Below are 19,920 nucleotides of genomic sequence, written 5' to 3'. Positions count from 1 at the left end.
GATGGAGAAGAAATTGAGGTTGTTAACAATTACAGCTTGCTCACACCACAATCAACACTCTTGGTACCAGCAGTCAGGAAATTAAAAGATGAATTGCATAGGGAAAATCTGCGGTTAGGGACCTCTCCAGAGTATTGAAAAGCAACAATGTTAGTCTAGAGACTTGTCATGTGCCATCGAGTCGCCTGCAACTCATAACAACCCTATGTACAACAGCCCTAAACCCAGCTCTATCCCTTGCCAATCTTATTGTCTTTGACACATCTACCCCAATTTATCTCTGTAACTGAATCAATCCATCTCATCAAGGGTCTTCCTCTCCTGATCTGTCCCTACACCTTCCTTAGCATGACATCCTTCTCCAAGGACTGATCCCTCCTTGCAACATGTCCAATGAATGTCACACGAAGCCTCAGAATCCTTGTTTCCAAGGAGCATCCTGATTTAACCCTCTCCAGGACAAACCTGTTCATTCTCTTGGCCGTCCATGGTATATTCAATACTCTTCTCCAGCACCACAGCTCAAAGGCATCAATTCTCCTTCTATCCTCTCTAGTCACTGTCCAGCTTTCTGATGCACAGCAAGTGATTGCAAAGACCATGGCCTGTATCAGGCACACCTTAATCTCCAGACTGACATCATCGCTCTTCAGTACTTTTGAGAGGTCTCTTGACCTCTCTTGAGTCTCTTTCTTGGGAAAGCCGACTTTCCCCAATGCAATACATCTTTTAATTTACTGGCTGCTGGTGCCAAGAGTGTTGATTGTGGAACGAAGCAAACTAAAGTTGTTTATAATCTCAATCTCTTCACTGTCCATCATGATGCTGCCAATCAGCCCATGGTGAGAATGTTTGTTTTCTTGATGTTGAACTTCAATCCATATTGAAGGCTGCAGTCCTTGATCATCTGCATCAAGTGCTTCATGTCCTCCTTAGTTTCAGCAAGCAAGGTTATGTCATCTGCGTAACGCAGATTGTTGATGAATTTCTTCCAAACCTGATACCACATTTCTCCTCATAGAGCCCAACCTCTTGGATAATCTGTTCTTCATATAGACTGAAAAGGTATGGAGATAGACACATCCCTGGTATACATCCTTCCCAATTTTGAACCACGCAGCATTCCCTCCTGGTCCAAGTATAGGTTTCACCTAAGCATAATCAAGTGTTCTGTGATTCCCATTTTTCTCAGAGTTAGCCACAGTTTTTTGTTGGCCACACAAATTCCTTTGCATAGTTAATGACACACAGATAGACATTCCTTTGGTGTGCCCTAATTGTGCCTAATCCAGGCCATGGTCTTTGCAATTACTTGCTATGCATCAAAAAGTTGGACAATAACCAAGGATGACAGAAGAATCAATGCCTTCGAGTTCTGGTGCTGGAGAAGAGTCTTGAACATGCCATCAACTGTCAAGAAAACAAATAGGTCTGTCTTGGAGAGGGTAAAACCAAGTTTCTCCTTGGAGGCTAGGATTTTGAAGCTCCATCTCACATACTTTGGGCACGTGCCCAGGAGAGACCGGTCCTTGGAGAAAGACATCATGCTCAGAGGGGTGGAGGGACAGCACAGGAGAGGAAGATTCTGGATGAGATGGATTGATACAGTAACTGGGGCAATGGGTATTGGTGTGTCAGATTCAGTGAGACTGGCTCAGGACAGGGCAGGCTTCAGAGTTGCTGCTGTACATAAGAGTCACTATGGGTCACAGTAGACTCGATGGCACATAACAACAATGTGAGACTGTACAGAAAAGTTAGGGAGCTGTAGGTCATAGTGGTTAAAAGCTGTGGCTAACTGAAAGGTGGGTGGTTGGACCACCTAGAGGCTACATGCAGAAAAAGATATGGCGCTCTGCTTTGTCAAGGATTCAAAACTCAAGCTCTCTCATTGCAACTGATTCAGAGGTGACCCTCCAGTGAGTATTCAGAAGTTGTAAACTGTACAGTAGATTCCCCATTTTTCTCCCTCATAGAAGGTGATGTATTTGAACTGCTTGCCTTTGGGTTGGCAGTGCAACTCCTTACCCACTTGGCTACCATGTGCTCCCTATGGTAAAGATTAAGTCTTATTAAACCTTTGGAGCAGTTCTACTCTGTCCAACAGAGTGACTGAGAATTACCTGAAAGGCAACAAGTTTCAAATCAGGAAAGATGTGCATCATGGCTGTACCCTTTCCCCATTTCTATTCAATCTGTATGCTGGGCAAATAATCTGAAAAATAGACTATATGAAAAGGATTAGGATTGGAGGAAAAATCATTAGCAACCTGCAATATGTAGATCACAAAACAAGCTTGTTGACCGTAACAGAACTTGAAAAACAATGAGAGTCAAAGGCTTTCAGTGTGGATTACACCTCAAGAGAAACAATAATCCTCACAACTGGACCAAGATAAATGGAGGAAAAAGCAAAGGTGTTAGTAATTTCATTTGTCTTGGATTCACAATCAATGCCCATGGAAGCAGCAGTCAAGAGACCAAGGAGCACAATACATTGGGTGAACCTGTGGCAGAAGTTCTTTAAAGTGCTAAAAATTCTCAGCAACAATAGAAAAATTCCACAGAGCAGCAAACTACAAAATGCTGGTGAGGTTTGGAGAAATTGGAACCCTTGTTCACTGCTGGAGGGAATGTCAAACAGTACAGCCAATAGAGAAGGCGGCTGGCGCTTTCTCAAAAAGTTGGAAAAGAAATACCAGTTAACTCACCAATGCCACTACTGGGAATATACCCTAAAAAAATCAGAGCTACGACTCAAACAGATGTATACACACTCATGTTTACTGGTACATTATTCACAGTAACAAAGAGATGGAAGCAACCCAAGTGTCCATCAGCAAATGAATGGATAGAAAAAAATACAGTATAGTCACACAATGGAATATTATGCAGCACTGAAAAACAATGAACTCTTTTAACATTATACAACATGGGGCAACCTGGAGGACATTATGTTGAGTGAAATAGCTCAGTCACAAAAGGAAAAATACTGCATAACATCAGTGTTAAAAAAATAGGACAGACATGGGGGGTTGGGGAGACAATGGGAAAAGTGTAGATAGATAATGAACATTGCATTAGATCAGATGATGGGAACAACTGTCTGAAAGGAATATATGATTAAATATTATATGCATGTAAACCTTCTAGAACAAGGGGTGTATTGTAGGGTGGATTAGCTGAGGGAGGAAAGAAAATGTGCAACAATGAATTAAAAAAATAATAGTAAAGGAAGAAATAATAAAAATATCTTGGAAAAAAATGAAGTGCTAAATAGCAAAGATGTCACTTTGAGGACTAATGTCTTCCTAGCCTAAGCCACAGTGTTTTCAGTAACTTCATAAGCATGTGAATAATTGTACAAGGAATAAGAAAAACTGGAGGACTGATACCTTTGATAGTAGTGTTGAGTACTGAATATACCATGGAGTGCTAGAAAGAACAAATCAGTCTTAGAAGTATCCCAGACACCTCCTAGAAGGTCAAGAGATGTAATCTTCCATACCTTGGACATATTACCAGGAGGAGAAACCAGTGCCTGAAGGCCATCATGCTTGGTCAGTGAAAAAGAGAAAGATCTTCAATGAGGTGGACTGAGATAAGGCTGTAACAAGGGGCTCAGGACTGGCTGGTGTATGGTTTTGTTGTACACAGGTTGTTCTGAGTCAGAACCAACTTCCAGGCACCTAATTAAGTCAGGATTCTCCATGGGAAGACTTTATGCTATTAGGGAAAATTAGTCAACATTCATGTTAGAACTCCACCCCCTGTATCAAAGATGACATGAATGGGATAGTAATCAAACATTTGTTCACAGTTTGCATTTATGACACTCTTCTGCATGGCACATTGAAGTTCGAGGTGTATGGGATTTATAATAAGGGGTACTGTATTTCATTGTTATTATGTGCTAAGGAGTCAGCTACAACTCAGAGCGACCCTGTGAACGACAGATAGGATCTTTACCGGGTTCTGCACTGGCCTCACCATCTCTGAAGTGTTTTGTGTCAATCCATTTTGTTGAGGGTCTTACTTTCACCGGCCCTCCACTTTTCCAAGCACCATGTCTTTTTCCAAGGACTGGTCCCTCCTGACAACGTGCTCAAACTGTGAAGTTTCACCACTTTTCCCTCCAAGGAGCATCCTGGTTGAATTTCCTCCCAGACAGACTTGTTTGTCTTTTTGGCCATGGTATATTTAGTACTCTTCTCTAACATCATGCATAATTATTTCATTATTGTTGTTGTTAGATGCTGTGGAGTCGAGTAATTTATATTTAAGCTCTCTTTGAAGATGTGAACCCTGTCCTATCCTACGCCAGCCTCATCATCTCTAACATACATTGAGTATTTCGTGACGTGTAAATTATGTGCTAAATTACGTTCATGTTGGGAAAATGCATTTAAATGAACTTTGTACCTACACATACGCCCTCAACCCCAACCCCCGCCCCGCGCCCGCAGAGCCCGTGGGTAACCCCCGTGGACGGCACTGGCTTGGGGCCCCGCCACCCCCGTGAGTCCACGCGGGGCCGCGGCCGACACGCATCTTTCCTAGAGCCGCCGCCTGGGGGCGCTCGCGCACGCGCGCTGGGCTGTGCAGCCTCGCGCTTTCGTGTTCTCGCGGGACTCGCCGCGGTGGCGGGAAAATCCCACTGAGCTGCCTCGGCCTCCGCCTCTCTCCGCTCCAGCTGCCATGGAGGACGAGGAGACTGAGGAGCAGCAGCATTTCTCTTATCAACAGGTACAGGAAAGCGGCGTCTTGGCCCCGCAGGGAAACTGCAGCTCCAGTTTGCCAGAGAGGAAAAGGAAGAAGAGTCCCGCCCGGCTCCTTCTCGGGGCCGAAGGAGTGGTTAATGTTAGGTGCCGTAGAGTCGAGTACGACTCATAGCGACCTGTGAACCTGTGAGCGTCTGAATCTTGCGCTCGTGCCCATTGCTGCAATCACTGTGTCACTTCACCTAGTTGAGTATCTTCCTCTCTTCCGCCGAACCAGTACCTTTCCAGAGCCTGACTTTTCCCAGCGCGAGACTGCCTGGTGCGACTGCGCATGTGCAAGCCGAGGTGCCGCGGGTGGTCCTGGGAGATGGTTTCCGTGGTAACGCGTTGGGTTAGGCGTGTGGGTTAGGTTTTAGGGTTGCGCCGTAATATTTAAGCCACGGAGTAAATTCTCAAAGAAGAGCGATTGAGCCACTTACTTATTTGGTCTCTTGTTGTGTAGCGGAGTCAGTACAGACCTCTGGCTGACCCTCCAGCGGCTGTAAAGTGCACAGGAGGAGATAGCCTGTCGTCCTCATGTGGAGCAGCTGGTGGATTCGAATACCGTGACTTTGGGATTGCTGCGCAGCTTCTTACCACTAGACCCCATTTAGCTCCTCTAGGCTGTGCGCCTCATAACTGACCTTCTGGCGAGTTTTCAGAGACAGTTAATCGCATGGGAGGAGATTGCCCGTCCTTATCCCGCGGAGTGGCTGGTGGCCTTAAATCACGTCGCTTCGGGATTGCAGCGCAGCTTCTTGCCAGTAGACCACCAGACCTAGAGTGCTAAATGCATTGCACATCTAGTCCTCCTGCACAAAATCCGGAGGAGAATTCCAGGGAATCTGCAGAGCCCTTCTTTCTTTGTGACTAAAGCTATGCCCACCCTCCTGTGAAATCAGGACAGCCGCAGTACCTAGCTCATGGAGGATTGTTGTGAGGTTGTGAAGAGAATCCATGTAAAACTCTGAGGGCTGTGACAGCTATGCAAAAGACTGAGTGACAAGAGCTGTAACTCTACCTGTGTTTTAAGACATCATGTAATTTACACCTTCTGAAAATCAGCTAAGGGTTAGCTGTGAGTTACTTCTGACTAGAGAAATGGGAAACTGAACTTGTTAGGTGCTGTCTCTAGTCAACCACAGCTCATAGTGATCCAGTGAACAGATCTGAACCTTGCCCTATTCTGTGCCATCCTCACCATCTCCCACCCACGTTAGCCCGTTGTTACAGTCACTGTATCCGTCCACCTTGATGAGGGTCTTCCTCTCTTTTACTGACCCTCCACTTTTCCAAGCATGATGTCTTTCAACAAAGTATGTGAGCAAGTTTTGCTTTCTCCAAGATTCTCTTGGCAATCGATGGGCTATTTAGTACTTTCCTCAAAACCACAACTCAAAGACATTGATTCTTTTGTTATACTTATTCGTTATCTACCTCAGATGATGCATATCAAGCAATTGAGAAGACCATGGCTTGGATAAGGTAGGCCTTAGTCTTTAAATGTACATTATTACTCTTAAGTACTCTATAAATGTCTCTGACAGCAGTTTTCCCAATGCTATACATCTCTTGATTTCTTGATTGCTGTAACAAGGGTACCAGCTTGGGGATCCACGTAAGATGAAATCGTTGGCAGTTTCAATCTTTTTTCCATCTATTGTGGTGTTATACATTGCAGGCGACTCAATGGCACACAACAACATACTATAACCTGTTTTGGAAGCAGGAATGGCATCCACTCCCTAAATAACACGCCTCTGGAAACTCTGTGAACTTTGATAAATGTCAGTAGAGGGGCCTCATGTCTTTTGTTCATAGGGTCGCTATGAGTTGTGCTTGACTCGACAGCAATCAACATCATTCTGCTGCCTATTGACTTAGTGGTGAGGATTTTTGTTTTCTTGGTATTGAGATGTAATCCATATCGAAGGCTAATAGTCCTTGATTTTTCTACAGCAAACACTTCAAGTTTTCACTTTCAGCAGCCAAGGTTGTGTCATGTACATAAGGCAGGTTGTTAAAGAGTCTTCCCTCCAATCTTGATGCCACATTGTTCTTAAACCCTGGCATCTCAAATTATTTGTTCATACAGATTGGGTAGATATGGAGAAAGGATACAACCATGATGCACAACTTTCTTGATTTTAAACCATGCAGTGTTCCCTTGCTCTATTTGAAAGACAGCCTGTTGGTGTAGGTATAAACCTCAATGAGAACAATGAAGTGTTCTGGTATTCCCATTCTTCTCAATGTTTGCCACAATTTGTTATAATGCACACAGTTTAATGCCTTTACATAGTCAATAAAACACAGATAAACATCCTTCTAATATTCTCTGCTTTCAGCCAAGATCTTTCTGTCCTAAGCAGTGATAGCCCTGGTGCTAGAGCCTCAGCTAAATCCAGCTTGAATTTCAAGATTTCCTGAATTTCTGACTTTGGAACAGATCAACTCCTTATGTACAAGTTAAAACAGAAGCTGAAGAAAATGAAAAACAAATTCATAAGAATAAAAATATGTCCTTGAATCTATTCCATCTGAATTTAAAAACCATTTCAAGAACAGATAGGAGGCATTGAACATTAATAATCGAAGATCGGATGAGCTGTTAGGTGACTTCATCCATGAAGAAAGCAGAAGGTCATTACAAAGACGGGGGAGAAAGAAAAGACCAAAATGGATGTAAGAAGAGACTAAAATTTGCCCTAGAGTGTCAAAAGAAAAACAAATTTAAGAAATGAGAAATAAAATAGTTACACAGAACAGTGCAAAGAGTAGTTCAAGAAGACAAATACAATGAAACATGCTGAGACAGTAAGTAAAAAGGGAAGAACTTGCTTGGCTTTTCTCAAGCTGAAAGAACTTGAGCTACAATACTGAAGGATACCAAAAGCAAAATCTTGAATGATCCAGGACACATCAAAAGGAAATTGAAAGAATGCATGGAGCCACTGTACTAAATAGAATTGACAGGGACAGAACCATTTAAGATATAATACAGAAGCATGTGATCAAGAACCAATGGTAATAAAGGAAGATATTGAAGCTACACTGAAGGCACTGGCAAAAATAAGGCTCCAGGAATTGATGGAATACCAACTGACGTTCTGACAAACAGAAACAGAATGTGGAAATTATTAAACAGTGATGTTATTGTCACACACAAGCAAAATCTTGCTGAAGATTATTTAAAAATTAATAGAACACAGAGTCACTGGACCAAAACGAATTGGCTGATACAGAAGAATTTCATGAAACAGCATGTAACCAAGAGGCAGTGGTGGTGAAGAAGGAAGTTGAAGCTGCTATGAAGGAATTGGCACAAAACAAGGTCCCAGGAATTGATGGAATACCAATTGAAACATTTGAGATGCTGCTCTGGACGTGTTCATCAAGTTATGCCAAGAAATCTGGAGAGCTACGACTGGAAGAGATCCATATTTATTCTTATTACAAAAAAGTAATCTGACAGCGTGGAAATTATCAGAAAATATCACTAATATCACATGCAAGCAAAATCTTGATGAAGATTATCCAAAACCAATTGGAATAGTATATCAACAGAACTACCAGAAGTACAGGATAGATTTAGAAAGAAGCCACAGCACTGGGAACATCATGGCCAATGTCAGCTGTATCTTAGCTGAAAGCAGAGAGTACCAGAAGAAAGTCTGTATTTCATTGACTACGCAAAGGCAATGGATTGTGTGGATCACAACAAATTGTGGTTAACCCTGAGGAGATGGGAATCCCAGAACACCTGATTGTGCTCATGTGAAACCTATACTTGGACCAAGAGATAGTTGTCAGAGCAAGGAAGCTCTGCATGGTCCAAAATCAGGAAAGGAGTGTGTCAGGAGATGTATCCTGGCTCCATATTTCTTCAATCTATATGTGGAACATATCATTTGGGAGGCTGGTCTTTATTAGGAGGAATATAGCATCAGAATTGGAGGAAGACTTATCTACAATTTCTTTTATGCAGGTGACACAATCAGGCTTGCTGAAACTGAGGAGGTCCTGAAGCATCTGCTGCAGAAAGATAAAGACTGTAGTCTTCAGTATCGATTGAAGCTCAACATCAAGAAAACAAAGATTCTCACCACTGGGCCAATTGGCAGCACCATGATAGTTTTAGAAGAGATTGAAATTGTCAATAATTTCAGCTTGTTTAGTTCCGCAGTCAACACTCTTGGCACCAGCAGCCAAGAAATGAAAAGACAAATTGGATTAGGAAAGTCGTCTGTTAGGAATCCCTCCAGAATGGTGAAGTGCAAAGATGTCAGTCTAGAGACTAAGGTGTGCCTGTTCCAGGTGATGGTCTTTGCAATTACTTGCATTGCATCAGAGAGCTGGACAATGAACAAGCCTGACAGAAAAACTGATGCCTTTGAGTTGTCATGCTGGAAAACAGTATTGAACATACCATGGACTGCCAAGAGAACAAACAGGTTTGTCCTGTTTGAAACCAAGTTGCTCTCCGGAGGCAAGGATTTTGAAGCTCCATCTCATATACTTTGGGCATTTACCCAGAAGCATCCAGTCTTTGGAGAAGGATATCATGCTTGGGAGGGTGGAAGGGACAACAAAAGAAAGGAAGACCTGGATGACTTGGGGTAATAGGGGCAGGTGTGTTGGAGACAGTGTAATTGGCTCCAGATAGGACAGTGTTCGGAGCTGTTGTACATAGGGTTGCTATGAGTCATAGACAGCTCCATGGCATATAACAACAACATTTCAACACGAGAAAGAGATAGTGCCTTTTATACTATCCATTTTACATACAAGCAAACTGAAGCTCAGAAGGGTGATTTGGGATTCCTGGCTCCACCTTCTTGCTTGTGTTAATTCTGACCCAAACTTGACTTTCTTATGTGTAAAATTAGAATGAAAAGAACTACTTCTTAAATATTTTTGAGCTTTGGTCATTCCTTAATCTGTGCTGAGATTACGGTGTGGCAGAGGCATGAGAATGCAAATGACAACATGATGTAAAGATCTTTAATGCAAAGATTGCCATTGTTGTTGTTATGTGCTGTTGAGTTGCCTGCGACTCATAGTGACCCTATGTACAACAGCCCTAAACCCTGCTCTGTCCTGTGCCAACTTCACTATCTCTGACACCCCCACACCGATTACCCCTGTCACTGAATCAATCCACCTCATAGAGGGTCTTCCCCTCCTGTACTGTCCCTCAACCCTCCCAAGCATGATGTCCCTCTCCAAGGACTGGTTCCTCCTTGCAACATGTCTGAAGCATGTCAGATGAAGCTTCAGAATCCTTGTCTCAAAAAAAAAAAATCCTTGCCTCCAAGGAGCAGCCCGGTTTAACCCTCTCCAGGATGAACCTGTTTGTTTTCTTAGCAATCCACGGTACCCTCAATACTCTTCTCCAGCACCACAGCTCAAAGGCATCAATTCTCCTTCTATCCTCCCTAGTCATTGTCCAACTCTCTGATGTATAACAAGTGATTACAAAGACCATGGCCTTTATCAGGCGCACCTTAGTCTCCAGAGTGACATGATTGCTCTTCAGCACTTGGGAGAGGCCCCTAACTGCAGACTTTCCCATGGCAATATGTCTTTTAATTTCCTGGCTGCTGTTGCCAAGAGTGTTGCCTGTGGAGCCGAGCAAACAAAAGCTGTGAACAATCTCAATCTCTTCACCATCCGTCCTGATGCTGCTAGTTGGTCTTGTGGTGAGAATCTTTAATGCTTTGTTATACATCTCCTAAAAACAAAAGTATTCTCCTGCAAGATCTCAATGAATTATCAAATTTAGGAAGTATAATATATGTTAGTAGGGACCCTTGATGGCACAGTGGTTAGAGGGCTTTGGGTACTAACTGAAAAGTTGGTGGTTCAAACTCATCAGCCACTCCTTAGGAGAAAGTTGTGGCAGTCCACGTCTGTGAAGATTACAGCCTTGGAAAATCTATGTTGCAGTTGTCTGCCCTATATGACAGTTGACTCAGTGCTAATAATTTCCATTTGGGTTTGGGATATTGATAAAGTCAGTTATTCAGTGTACATGTCAAAATTTCACCAGTTGTCGCAAAGATGTATTTTTTTAGCCATCTGTTTTCTTTACCCAATATCCAGTCAGGGATTGAGCTTTGCATTTAGAAATCTTGCTTCTTTAGTCTTCTCAGAAACAGTTCTCAACCTTCAGTCTTCTCTGTCTTTAATTTTTAGTGGCTTTGAAGCATTAGAGTATATTGGGAGACAAAGTTCCTGAGAGCAGGGACAGCGTTTCACTCCCTCCCCTTTTGTTATTTCCAGCTTCTCTTGTGGCTCTGAAAGGACTCGTAAGTTTCCATAGGTGGGCTGATGCTTGTGGTTTTGTAGGATTAAATCCAGGCAGAGAAATTAGAACCTCTCTATTCAGTAGTAAGAAGGTAGCAGATCTCCCATTCATTTAGTCAGCTGTTTAGGGCACTAAATGCAGAGTGGTGAACAAAACTGACAGTGTCGTGCCTTTGAGGAGTTTACAGTCTAATGAGTTAGCCATTAAGTGATGTGCTCAACATTGAAAAAGATTGAAGAGCCCAGGGTGGAGAGGGCAGGGAGACAACACTTCCTGGATCGGATGGACCTCTGTTCCTCTTCTCCATGCATACCTGAAAAAGATCTTGGAGGGTCTTCTTCTCTCTCAGGTTGATGGCCTCTCTGGCTCCTCATTCCAAAAGGTCTCAATTTACTTAGTCTCCTGACCCTCAAAACTAAGGCTGGTCTCCCTGGCCTCTGCCCTGGCGTCTGGCCTGGCGTTTTCTTATAGTGTGTCGTCATTTTGCCTGTATTGTAAGCACCTTTTAGTAATTACATGCTATGTAGACTCTCCTGACACCATGTCCAGCTGTGTTCTGTTTCTGGCTGAGAGACCCAGATAGGGACACAACAAAAGTTTGTTGACATAAGATCATTGCTGAACAGGAGTCAGTCCCTGGAGAACGGCATCAAGCTTGAGCAAGAGGATCAGGGAAAGAGAAGAGGACTCTCACAATGACGGCTCCAGTGGGCGTAGGCAAGGCAAAGATTGTGGGGATGGCTCGGGATGCAGCGTGGCTTTGTGCTGTTGTACTTGGGGTCACTGTGGGTCAGAGCCCACTCCATGGCATCTAACTGTTATCACCTTAAACTTAGTTTAGTTTTATAAAGATTGTCACCCGAGTGTTGCATTTAAAAGGGGAGGGAGGCATTCGACTTTTTTTTTTTAATAAGTATTTTTCTTTTTTCTTTTAAGATTTTCTTATTTTTTGTGTGTACCGTCAAATCAGATCTGCCTGGTACAGGAGGAGATTGCCCCTCCTTCTCCAGCAGAACAGCTGGTGGATTTGAACTGCGTACCTCTGAGATTGCTCAATATCTTTTTTTTTTCTTGTAATTATAAATTTTATTCAGCTTAGGTAAGAGAAGACCATCTTTGATAGTCCTTCCTTGAATCAATATCTTTTTTAAAAACAGAGAACACTGGGTGCTGGAAGTTTCAATGGAAGTGGAACAACCAGACAAGTAATGAGGATGTTGACCCAAGGGAATAACGTAACCAGTGTCACTCAGCCAATGTCTAGAAACTGGAATGAGAGTGGGCTTTGCTGTGTATATTTCCACCAAAATAAAATATAAAATGGTCTTGGGAGCAAACAAAAAATATTAAATAAACCTGAGTTTGCTTAACATTTGTCTTTTTTTTTTAAATTATTTTGTGTGCATGTACTGTCAAATCAGATCTGACTGGTACAGGAGGATATTGCGCCTCCTTCTCCGGCAGAGCATCTGGTGGACTCGAACCGTGTTCCTCTGGGATTGCAGTGCAGCTTCTTGCTACTAGGCCACCAGAGCTCCCCTTAACATTTGTCTTGAAGCTCTTCCTCTTCCAGGTTTGTCAGAGATGATGAGGATGGCACAGGCTAGGGCAGGGTTCAGATCTGTGATTCACAGGGTCCCTGTGAGTCATCCTTGACTTGGCAACACCTAAGAACAACAACAACCAGGAAAAGAGAGGGTTTCTATGGTTATCCAGGTAACCTCCAAATCAAAGGAGGGTGAGATGCGCCTTCATGGCCTTTCCAGGTATCATTGTGAACTTTCATCCTTTGGACATGGAGGCCTAGGGCTGGCAGAAACTTGCAATGAAAGAGTGGAATCCTGATGGGTTTATTTGATGAACTGCCTTGAGGGCAAAATCCCAGACTGATTTTTCACCATGCTCCACAGAACTCCTAAGATTGTATCTCTATGTCAAGAAAACAAAAATTCTTACCACTGGACCAATAGGCAACATCATGATAGATGAAGAATAGATTCAAACTGTCAACAACTTGGATCTACAGTTAACACCCTTGGTACCAGCAGTCAGGAAACCAGGAGGCATATTGCACTGGCAAAGTTTGCAGCTAGGGATCTCTCCAAATGATTGATTGAGTTTGAGGACTCTTGTGCATCTGACTCAGTTCATAGGCTTTTTTAGTTGCTTGTTATGCATCTGAGAGCTGGACAATGCATAAGGATGATAGAAGAATTGATGTCTTTGAGCTGTGGTGTTGAAGAAGAGTTCTGAACATCCCATGGAATGCCAGAAGAACAAATAAATATGACTTGGAGAAGGTGCAGCCAGAGTGGTCTTAGGAGGCAAAGATGATAAGGCTTCACCTCACGTACTTTGGGCATGTTGCTAGGACGGCCTATTCCTTGGAGAGGGATGGTTGGAGAGGTGGAGGGTCAGCGAAGGAGAGGAAGACCCTTGACCAGGTGGATTGACACAGTGACTGCTACAGTGGGCTCTAATGTGTGAGAATGGCATAAGATAGGTCGCCATGGGTCGTACTTGACTCAGTAGCACCTAACAATAACAACAACCTGACTTAAATATTTTTTCACTCTGTTATAGTAATCTTGTTGTGTGTCATGAAGTCAGAACCAAGTCATAGTTGAGCCTCCAGTGGGTTTTAAGAGGCTCTAAATCACACAGGAGGAAAATGCCCATTTTTTTCCCAATGGAGCAAAATATATTCGAACTGTATACGTTTGGGTTGGCAGCACAACTCCTTACCACTAGGCCAACAGAGCTCTCTACGTAGTAATAGTTGTTAATTATGAAGTAATATTTCTGTAAGTCATGCTCCAGAGTTCTTGTTGTTTTATATACGGTCAAGTTGGAACCAACTTATAGCTGATCCTCAGTGGATTTTTAGAAGTACTAAATCACACCCATCTTATCAGTCAAAAGGAGACTGCTCATCTTTCTACTACTGAGCAGCTGATGAAGTCAAACTGCGTGGCTTTGGGTCGGCAGCATAGCTACTTACCACTAGACTACCAGAGATCCCTCATGCTCCAGAATGTCTCCCCAAAATAGTACACGCGGAAAGTGACTTGGCCATCATGAGAAGTCCCACAGAAATTAGTATGAGCAGACCCTTTTTATAGATGTGGAAAGCTCTTATTTGTATGTTTACTTATGAAATTATTTTGGTTATTGTATTTCCCCCCAGAGGCTAAAGGCAGCAGTTCACTACACTGTTGGTCGTCTTTGTGAGGAAGTTGCATCAGACAAGGAGATACAGTTCAGCAAACAAACCATTGCAGCGATTTCAGAGTTGACTTTTCGACAGTGTGGTATGTAGCTGTGTAGCATGTGAATGTGTCTAAGTTCTGACTGAGCCCTTTCGGTGGGCTGGGAGAACTCTGGGTGGGTACTATATAGCATGTATTTCCAAGAAGCAAAGAACATTCTCACCATAGCTATATTTTATGAAAAGAAGTGTGTAGGTTTTTTTCTCTGTTACTTGGTAGTACAAGCAGTTAAATGTGTGACTCCTATCCGAAAGACTGACAGTTCAAACCCACCCAGAGGTGTCTTGGGAGACAGCACTGATGACGTGCTTCCAGAAGACCCTAGCGTTGACAGTCTTTGGAGCACACTTTTACCCTGTACCCATGGGGTCACCAAGAGTTGGAATCCACCACGTGACAATTAAAAATACATTTGAATGGAGGCATTAGCACATTTATTTTACTATGTTTAAAACTATCCAGATGCCTGGAACACTGGGCATTACCTTTTTCCTTTAAATGCTTTATAGCATTTTTATGCTACTGTAATTTATTTGCCAGGTGAACTTGTGGCCTGAGCATTTGCTTGACTTCAGAAGTAATTATCTCCTCACAGGCCCTAACTTGTAACAAAACTTAGTTAGAAAATAGTTTCTAGAAGCCAGAGATGGTGTGAAAAGAAACAGAAGACTTGTGATCAAGTGTGAATGGTGTAGGGAATAACAAGACAATCATAATGGATATATTGTTGTTGTTGTTGTTGTTGTTGTTGTTGTTGAGCACTGTTGAGTCAGGACCGATACATAGCTGACCCTCAGAGACAGTTAATCACTCGGGAGGAGATTGCTCATCCTTCTCTCTCAGAGCAGCTGGTGGATTTGAACCATGTACCTTATGGATTGCAGCACAGGTTCTTACCACTAGGCCAATAGAGCTCCCGTAATGGATATAGAACGGTTATAAAAACCAAAACACAAAGACATTGCCAGCCAGTCACCCAGACTCCTAGTGTTCTAAATGACAGAATAGAATTTCCCCACAGGGTTTTCGATTCCATGCTCTCTAGTTGGGTTCGAACCATTGCACTGCAGCACTTAACCACCGCCCACCAGGCTTCTTAAATATGGCTGACAGCAGTTGTAAAATGATCATGTAGCCTCAAGTCTGAGATCTTACCTTTCAAAGGTTTGTTATAGTAATCACTGTACTTACTGTAGAATAGATTGCGTTTCCATCTTGTTTCACAAGATTGAGGCAATGGTGGCTAAAGAATATCTCTCTTCTCTTTCAGAAAATTTTGCCAAAGACCTTGAAATGTTTGCCAGGTGGGTAGAGGACTTGATCATCTGATGCTCTTTGTTTACCTTCTATTGATACTCTCCATCTGGTGGTATGTTTCAGGAGCAGTTTCATGGTTTCCCCCCATTTTTTGGTGTTTTGTGGAGGCTAGTATCTAATTATGCTGCAGGAATGCAGTGCCTGCTCTAATCACGTCCATTCAGAACTTTTTTTCCCCTTAAAAACCCCCCACTTTCCAAGTATTTTCTGTTAAAGAACAGAAGTTATTCAGTTCTAGATTGAAAAGGTAATGGATACTGTCTGCAGGTCTCTGAATGTGTATGATGTTGAGTATTTTGAAACATTTTCTGTGCTGTGGTTTGATGCTCTGTAGGAGAGGAAGGAGGGGACCAGAGGCAATTGCTGTCGGGGTCGTGCTGCCTGTGTGGCGTTAGGATGACATTGGGATGGCAGATGTAATTGCTCACAGGTGTACAGATAATGACAGCACCGTCTACAGTCAGAGGCTTTCATTTGCCACATTTGTTAGGAGTGAGACTCACTCCCTGAAAGTGGGTGACTGGCTTTCAGCTGGCAAAGCTTTAGCTTTTACAGGTGATTTATACTCAGCTCTTCAATTAGTACCTTAGGTAATTGAAAACAGTTGCAACAAATTGCTTTTATGAAGCAATTTGAATGACTAAGGCTTGAAAGGGCTAAAGCTTTCTAATTTGCTACCACTTCTGATTTGGTGCCAACTTCTCCCACACCCCATACTTTTCACCTTGCTCCTATTAGCTCTTTGTTTCTCCGAGGAATATTTTGAATGAATTAAATCTGTAGGTTCACAGAGGGCAGGCTTTAAATCTTTCCAATCCCTGTATATATTAGTCTCTACAAACTACAATCTTCATCTGAGCCAAAGCGATAGTGTTAGCTCACATGGCCTATTCATCATTAACTTATGTGTGGCCCGTCGTCTTCCCTGTGTCTCCTGAGAAATCTGTTTTTTACCTTTACTTGCCATTTCTATCTATGTTAGCTATGGAAAAAAAGTCTTTTCTGAAACGTCTAGAAATAAAAGTGAAAGTAGGAAGTTAGCACTGTAGCACATTAAACTTTCAGACACTGTATTGTATAATTATTTGAAAATTGATTCAGTAGTAGAATTCTTCCCTTCCATGTGGAGGACCTGGGTTCAGTTCCTGGTCAGTGCCTCTCTAAGACCACCACCACCCAGGTATCAGTGCTTGTGTGCTGTCACGATGGTGGACAACAGCTTTCAGTGGAGCTTCCAGACTCATACTGGCTAGGCAGAGAGGACCTGTGATCTTAAAAAAAAAGGGCAGTGGAAACCCAAACTCTCTGGGTGACATGGCCAGTTATGTCAGACTAGGCAGTGTTTTATTTCCTTATGTTTAGGGTTTGTCACAGTTGGCAATAGCTAACAAGAATACTGTAAATACAGATCTGAATACAGACAGAGCAGCCTGGCTGCTGGTTGTTAGGCAGATCGTGTCGGTTGCAGTGAGATGATGTTGTGTACCATAGAGTCTGAAGCGTCCTGTAGCTGACCCTCCCGTTTTCAGAGACAGTTAATCCTGAGAGGAGATTGCCCATCCTTCTCCTGCAGAGCAGCTCATGGCCTCGAACTGCATGCCCTTAGGATTGCAGCACAGCTTCTTGCCACTTGGTGACCAGAATGATGAGATGATATTTGCACATTTATAAGGATAATAGGATTAATTTGGCTGAATTATGGAGTATAATTTTGGTGTAACTAACTCAATGCGTATTTGGTAAGGATTTACTGTGTGCTGGGCACTAGCTCATATGAGTTGGCTACATTAGGTTTGAATTTGGGGGAAAGCTACCTATTGAGAATACAAAGATGAGTTATTCCTGCTTCTTTCTTGGCAAGTTTGAAATCAGAAGAAATGGTATAATTCAGGGTAATAACTAATTAGAGCTGTTAGCTCAAATTACTTTGTAAAGAGAAGAGAATTAGAATGAAAATTTGAGTCCCAGTGAAGAAGAGCCAGACTCTCGTTCAAATGCCATTTATCTTTGGAGGAGAACATCAGGAACTTGGTATTAATGGAATCTAGGCTTCAAGGAAATTCTCTTTCCCTCTTTTTCACAGCTATGTAAACAGTGATCTTGGGATTCTGTCCCTTTTCTCTTGAATGCTGTGCTAACTTTCTGTGTGGTCACTTTTGGAAGAGTGTTAACACCGCTTTCTTGGCCTCAATCTGAGGCAGACAGATGAGCTCTGCTTTCTCTTTCTTTCTTTCTTTACTTGGTGGCTTGACTAGTAACTTCACTCCTTTTTATGCCACTGTTGCTTAATTATCTTAATCTAAAAAGCACGGCTATAGAAAGCCTCACTCATTGTTACTCTTACCATGGACCTTTGTGTTTCATCCCAGTTCTCAGTAATACCAAACATTTTGGTGAATTGTTTCTGCCTTTTCTACAGGCATGCAAAAAGAAGCACAATTAACACAGACGACGTGAAGCTCTTAGCCAGGAGGAGCAACTCACTGGTGAGAAATGAATTTCTTTCCTCACTCCCCTTTCCCATCAGAATACATTATTCCCAATTAATCACTGGAAGCCGTGAAGGTATTCCCCAGGGCACCTTGCATTAAAAACCGAAGGTGGTTGGACTCTTCAGACCTGCCTATAATTTATAGTCACTCTTCCATTATGATGAATCTTGCTAAGCCAATTTGAAATTTTCTAATCAGCACTCTCAGATTTCATAATTTGCCTTTTTTGTAAGGTCTCAAAACTTTGGTCCCACGTTCCATTTATAGCCTGGTGTCAGAGGCAGGGCACTGGGCAGAGTCTTTGGGAACAGTTTCATTCTCATGCACACAATTCCCTGAAAGACCAGGTATAGAAGGAGTATCTGAATACCTGGAGTGTGCAGTTAAGGTTTGGAAAGGAACATTTAGATTGAGCCCTAGGTTTACAGATGAGGGAGGACATTGACACCAGAGACACCTAGTCATCTCAGGCTGGTCGCTGGGGCTGCTGGCAGATCCAGGACACCGTGAGGCTGACTGGGTCTAATGCTGCTCCTAGTTTACCCTCCTTCCTGTAATATCAGCTTAGTGAGAGCATGGGAGCTGGGGTGTATTTTGTCTCTTTGTTCTTTATTCTGCCTGACCATATGTTACTACGAGTTCAATAAATGCTTGTTGAATGAGTGACTTTGTATACAGCACTTTACAGTTTACAGGGGATTCTTATAAATATTTTATGTACATTAATGAATCTTTACAACTACCCTATCAAGGTATATTAGCTTCCTAGAACTGCCTAAGAAAAATAACCACAAACTGGGTGGTATAAAAAGAAGAAAGATATACTGTCTCCCAGTTCTAGAGACTAGAAGTCTTAGATCAAGGTGTCTGCAGCACCATATTCCTTCTCAAGGCTCTAAGAGAAGGTTCTTTCCTTGCCTCTTCCACCTTCTATAGCCCCAAGAAGTTTTTGGCTTTTGACTGCAGTTTCTGCTTTTCTCTACTCTTCTGTCTTCATGTGACATTCCCCGTGTTTTGTTTCTTTTTTCTCTTCTCCTAAGGGCATAAGTCATATTAAGGACACACTCCAGTATAGCTCTGGTGGCTTAGTGGTAAGGAGTTGCACTGCCAACACAAAGGCACACAGTTCAAATCCGTCAGCAACTTAACGAGAGAATGATAGGCTGTCACCTCCCATCTGATTTACTGCCTCCGAAAACCTACTGGGAGTGAGCTGTGGGTTGGTTCTGACTTGATGGTGCACAACAACTAGTTTCAGCTGGATAGTACATAACAACAGGTCCTCCTATGACCTCATTTTAACTGAGTACATCTACAAAGACCCTACTTATAAGATCATGTTCAGAGGCTCTGAGTAGAAGTGAACAGAGGAGGAGCACATGACCCAGCCCAGTAGTACAGAGGGTTGTTAATTACATGACTTTATTGGCTCCATTTTACACATTAGCCCACTGTCGTTCAGTAACTCCCCAAAGTTAAATGTGTTGCTTTCTGGGTGGTTTGATAGTTGAACCTCCACATTCTAGCCATGAATCTAATGCTGTTTCCATGAGGTTGGAAACTCCAGCCCTCCATCATCTTCTCTCCTTTCTCCTAGATGTTAAGTCAAGGTTAAGAATGATGTGATTCCTAATAGCTAAGGAGCTTGGTGGTTCTTTATTTTAGTGAAAAAGGCATTTCTCTCTCTCCATAAATTCTGTGCACTGTCATTACATAGTCTGCTTTGGGGAGCAATTTCTATGAACAGTCAAAGGAATGTTCATTGCAAATCA

At 42.6% G+C, this 19,920-nt stretch overlaps 1 protein-coding gene across 1 annotated transcript in view; it reads left to right on the top strand.

The window, feature by feature from the left end:
* The first annotated feature begins 4,698 nt into the window (after window positions 1–4,698).
* The window catches only part of APITD1 (apoptosis-inducing, TAF9-like domain 1), a 30,820-nt gene continuing 15,598 nt past the window's right edge, over window positions 4,699–19,920 (top strand). Inside the window, exons 1-4 of the mRNA XM_006885764.1 lie at window positions 4,699–4,746; window positions 14,258–14,381; window positions 15,610–15,643; window positions 18,076–18,142. Of these exons, the coding sequence (XP_006885826.1) occupies window positions 4,699–4,746; window positions 14,258–14,381; window positions 15,610–15,643; window positions 18,076–18,142 (273 nt within the window). The remainder of the gene's footprint in view (window positions 4,747–14,257; window positions 14,382–15,609; window positions 15,644–18,075; window positions 18,143–19,920) is intronic.

The sequence above is a fragment of the Elephantulus edwardii genome, unplaced genomic scaffold (genome assembly GCF_000299155.1).
Source record: "Elephantulus edwardii isolate Elephantulus edwardi_28Jun2011 unplaced genomic scaffold, EleEdw1.0 scaffold00045, whole genome shotgun sequence".
NCBI lineage: Eukaryota > Metazoa > Chordata > Mammalia > Macroscelidea > Macroscelididae > Elephantulus > Elephantulus edwardii.
The sequence above is the reverse complement of the archived record's forward strand: the minus strand, read 5'-3'. Positions and strand labels throughout refer to the sequence as shown.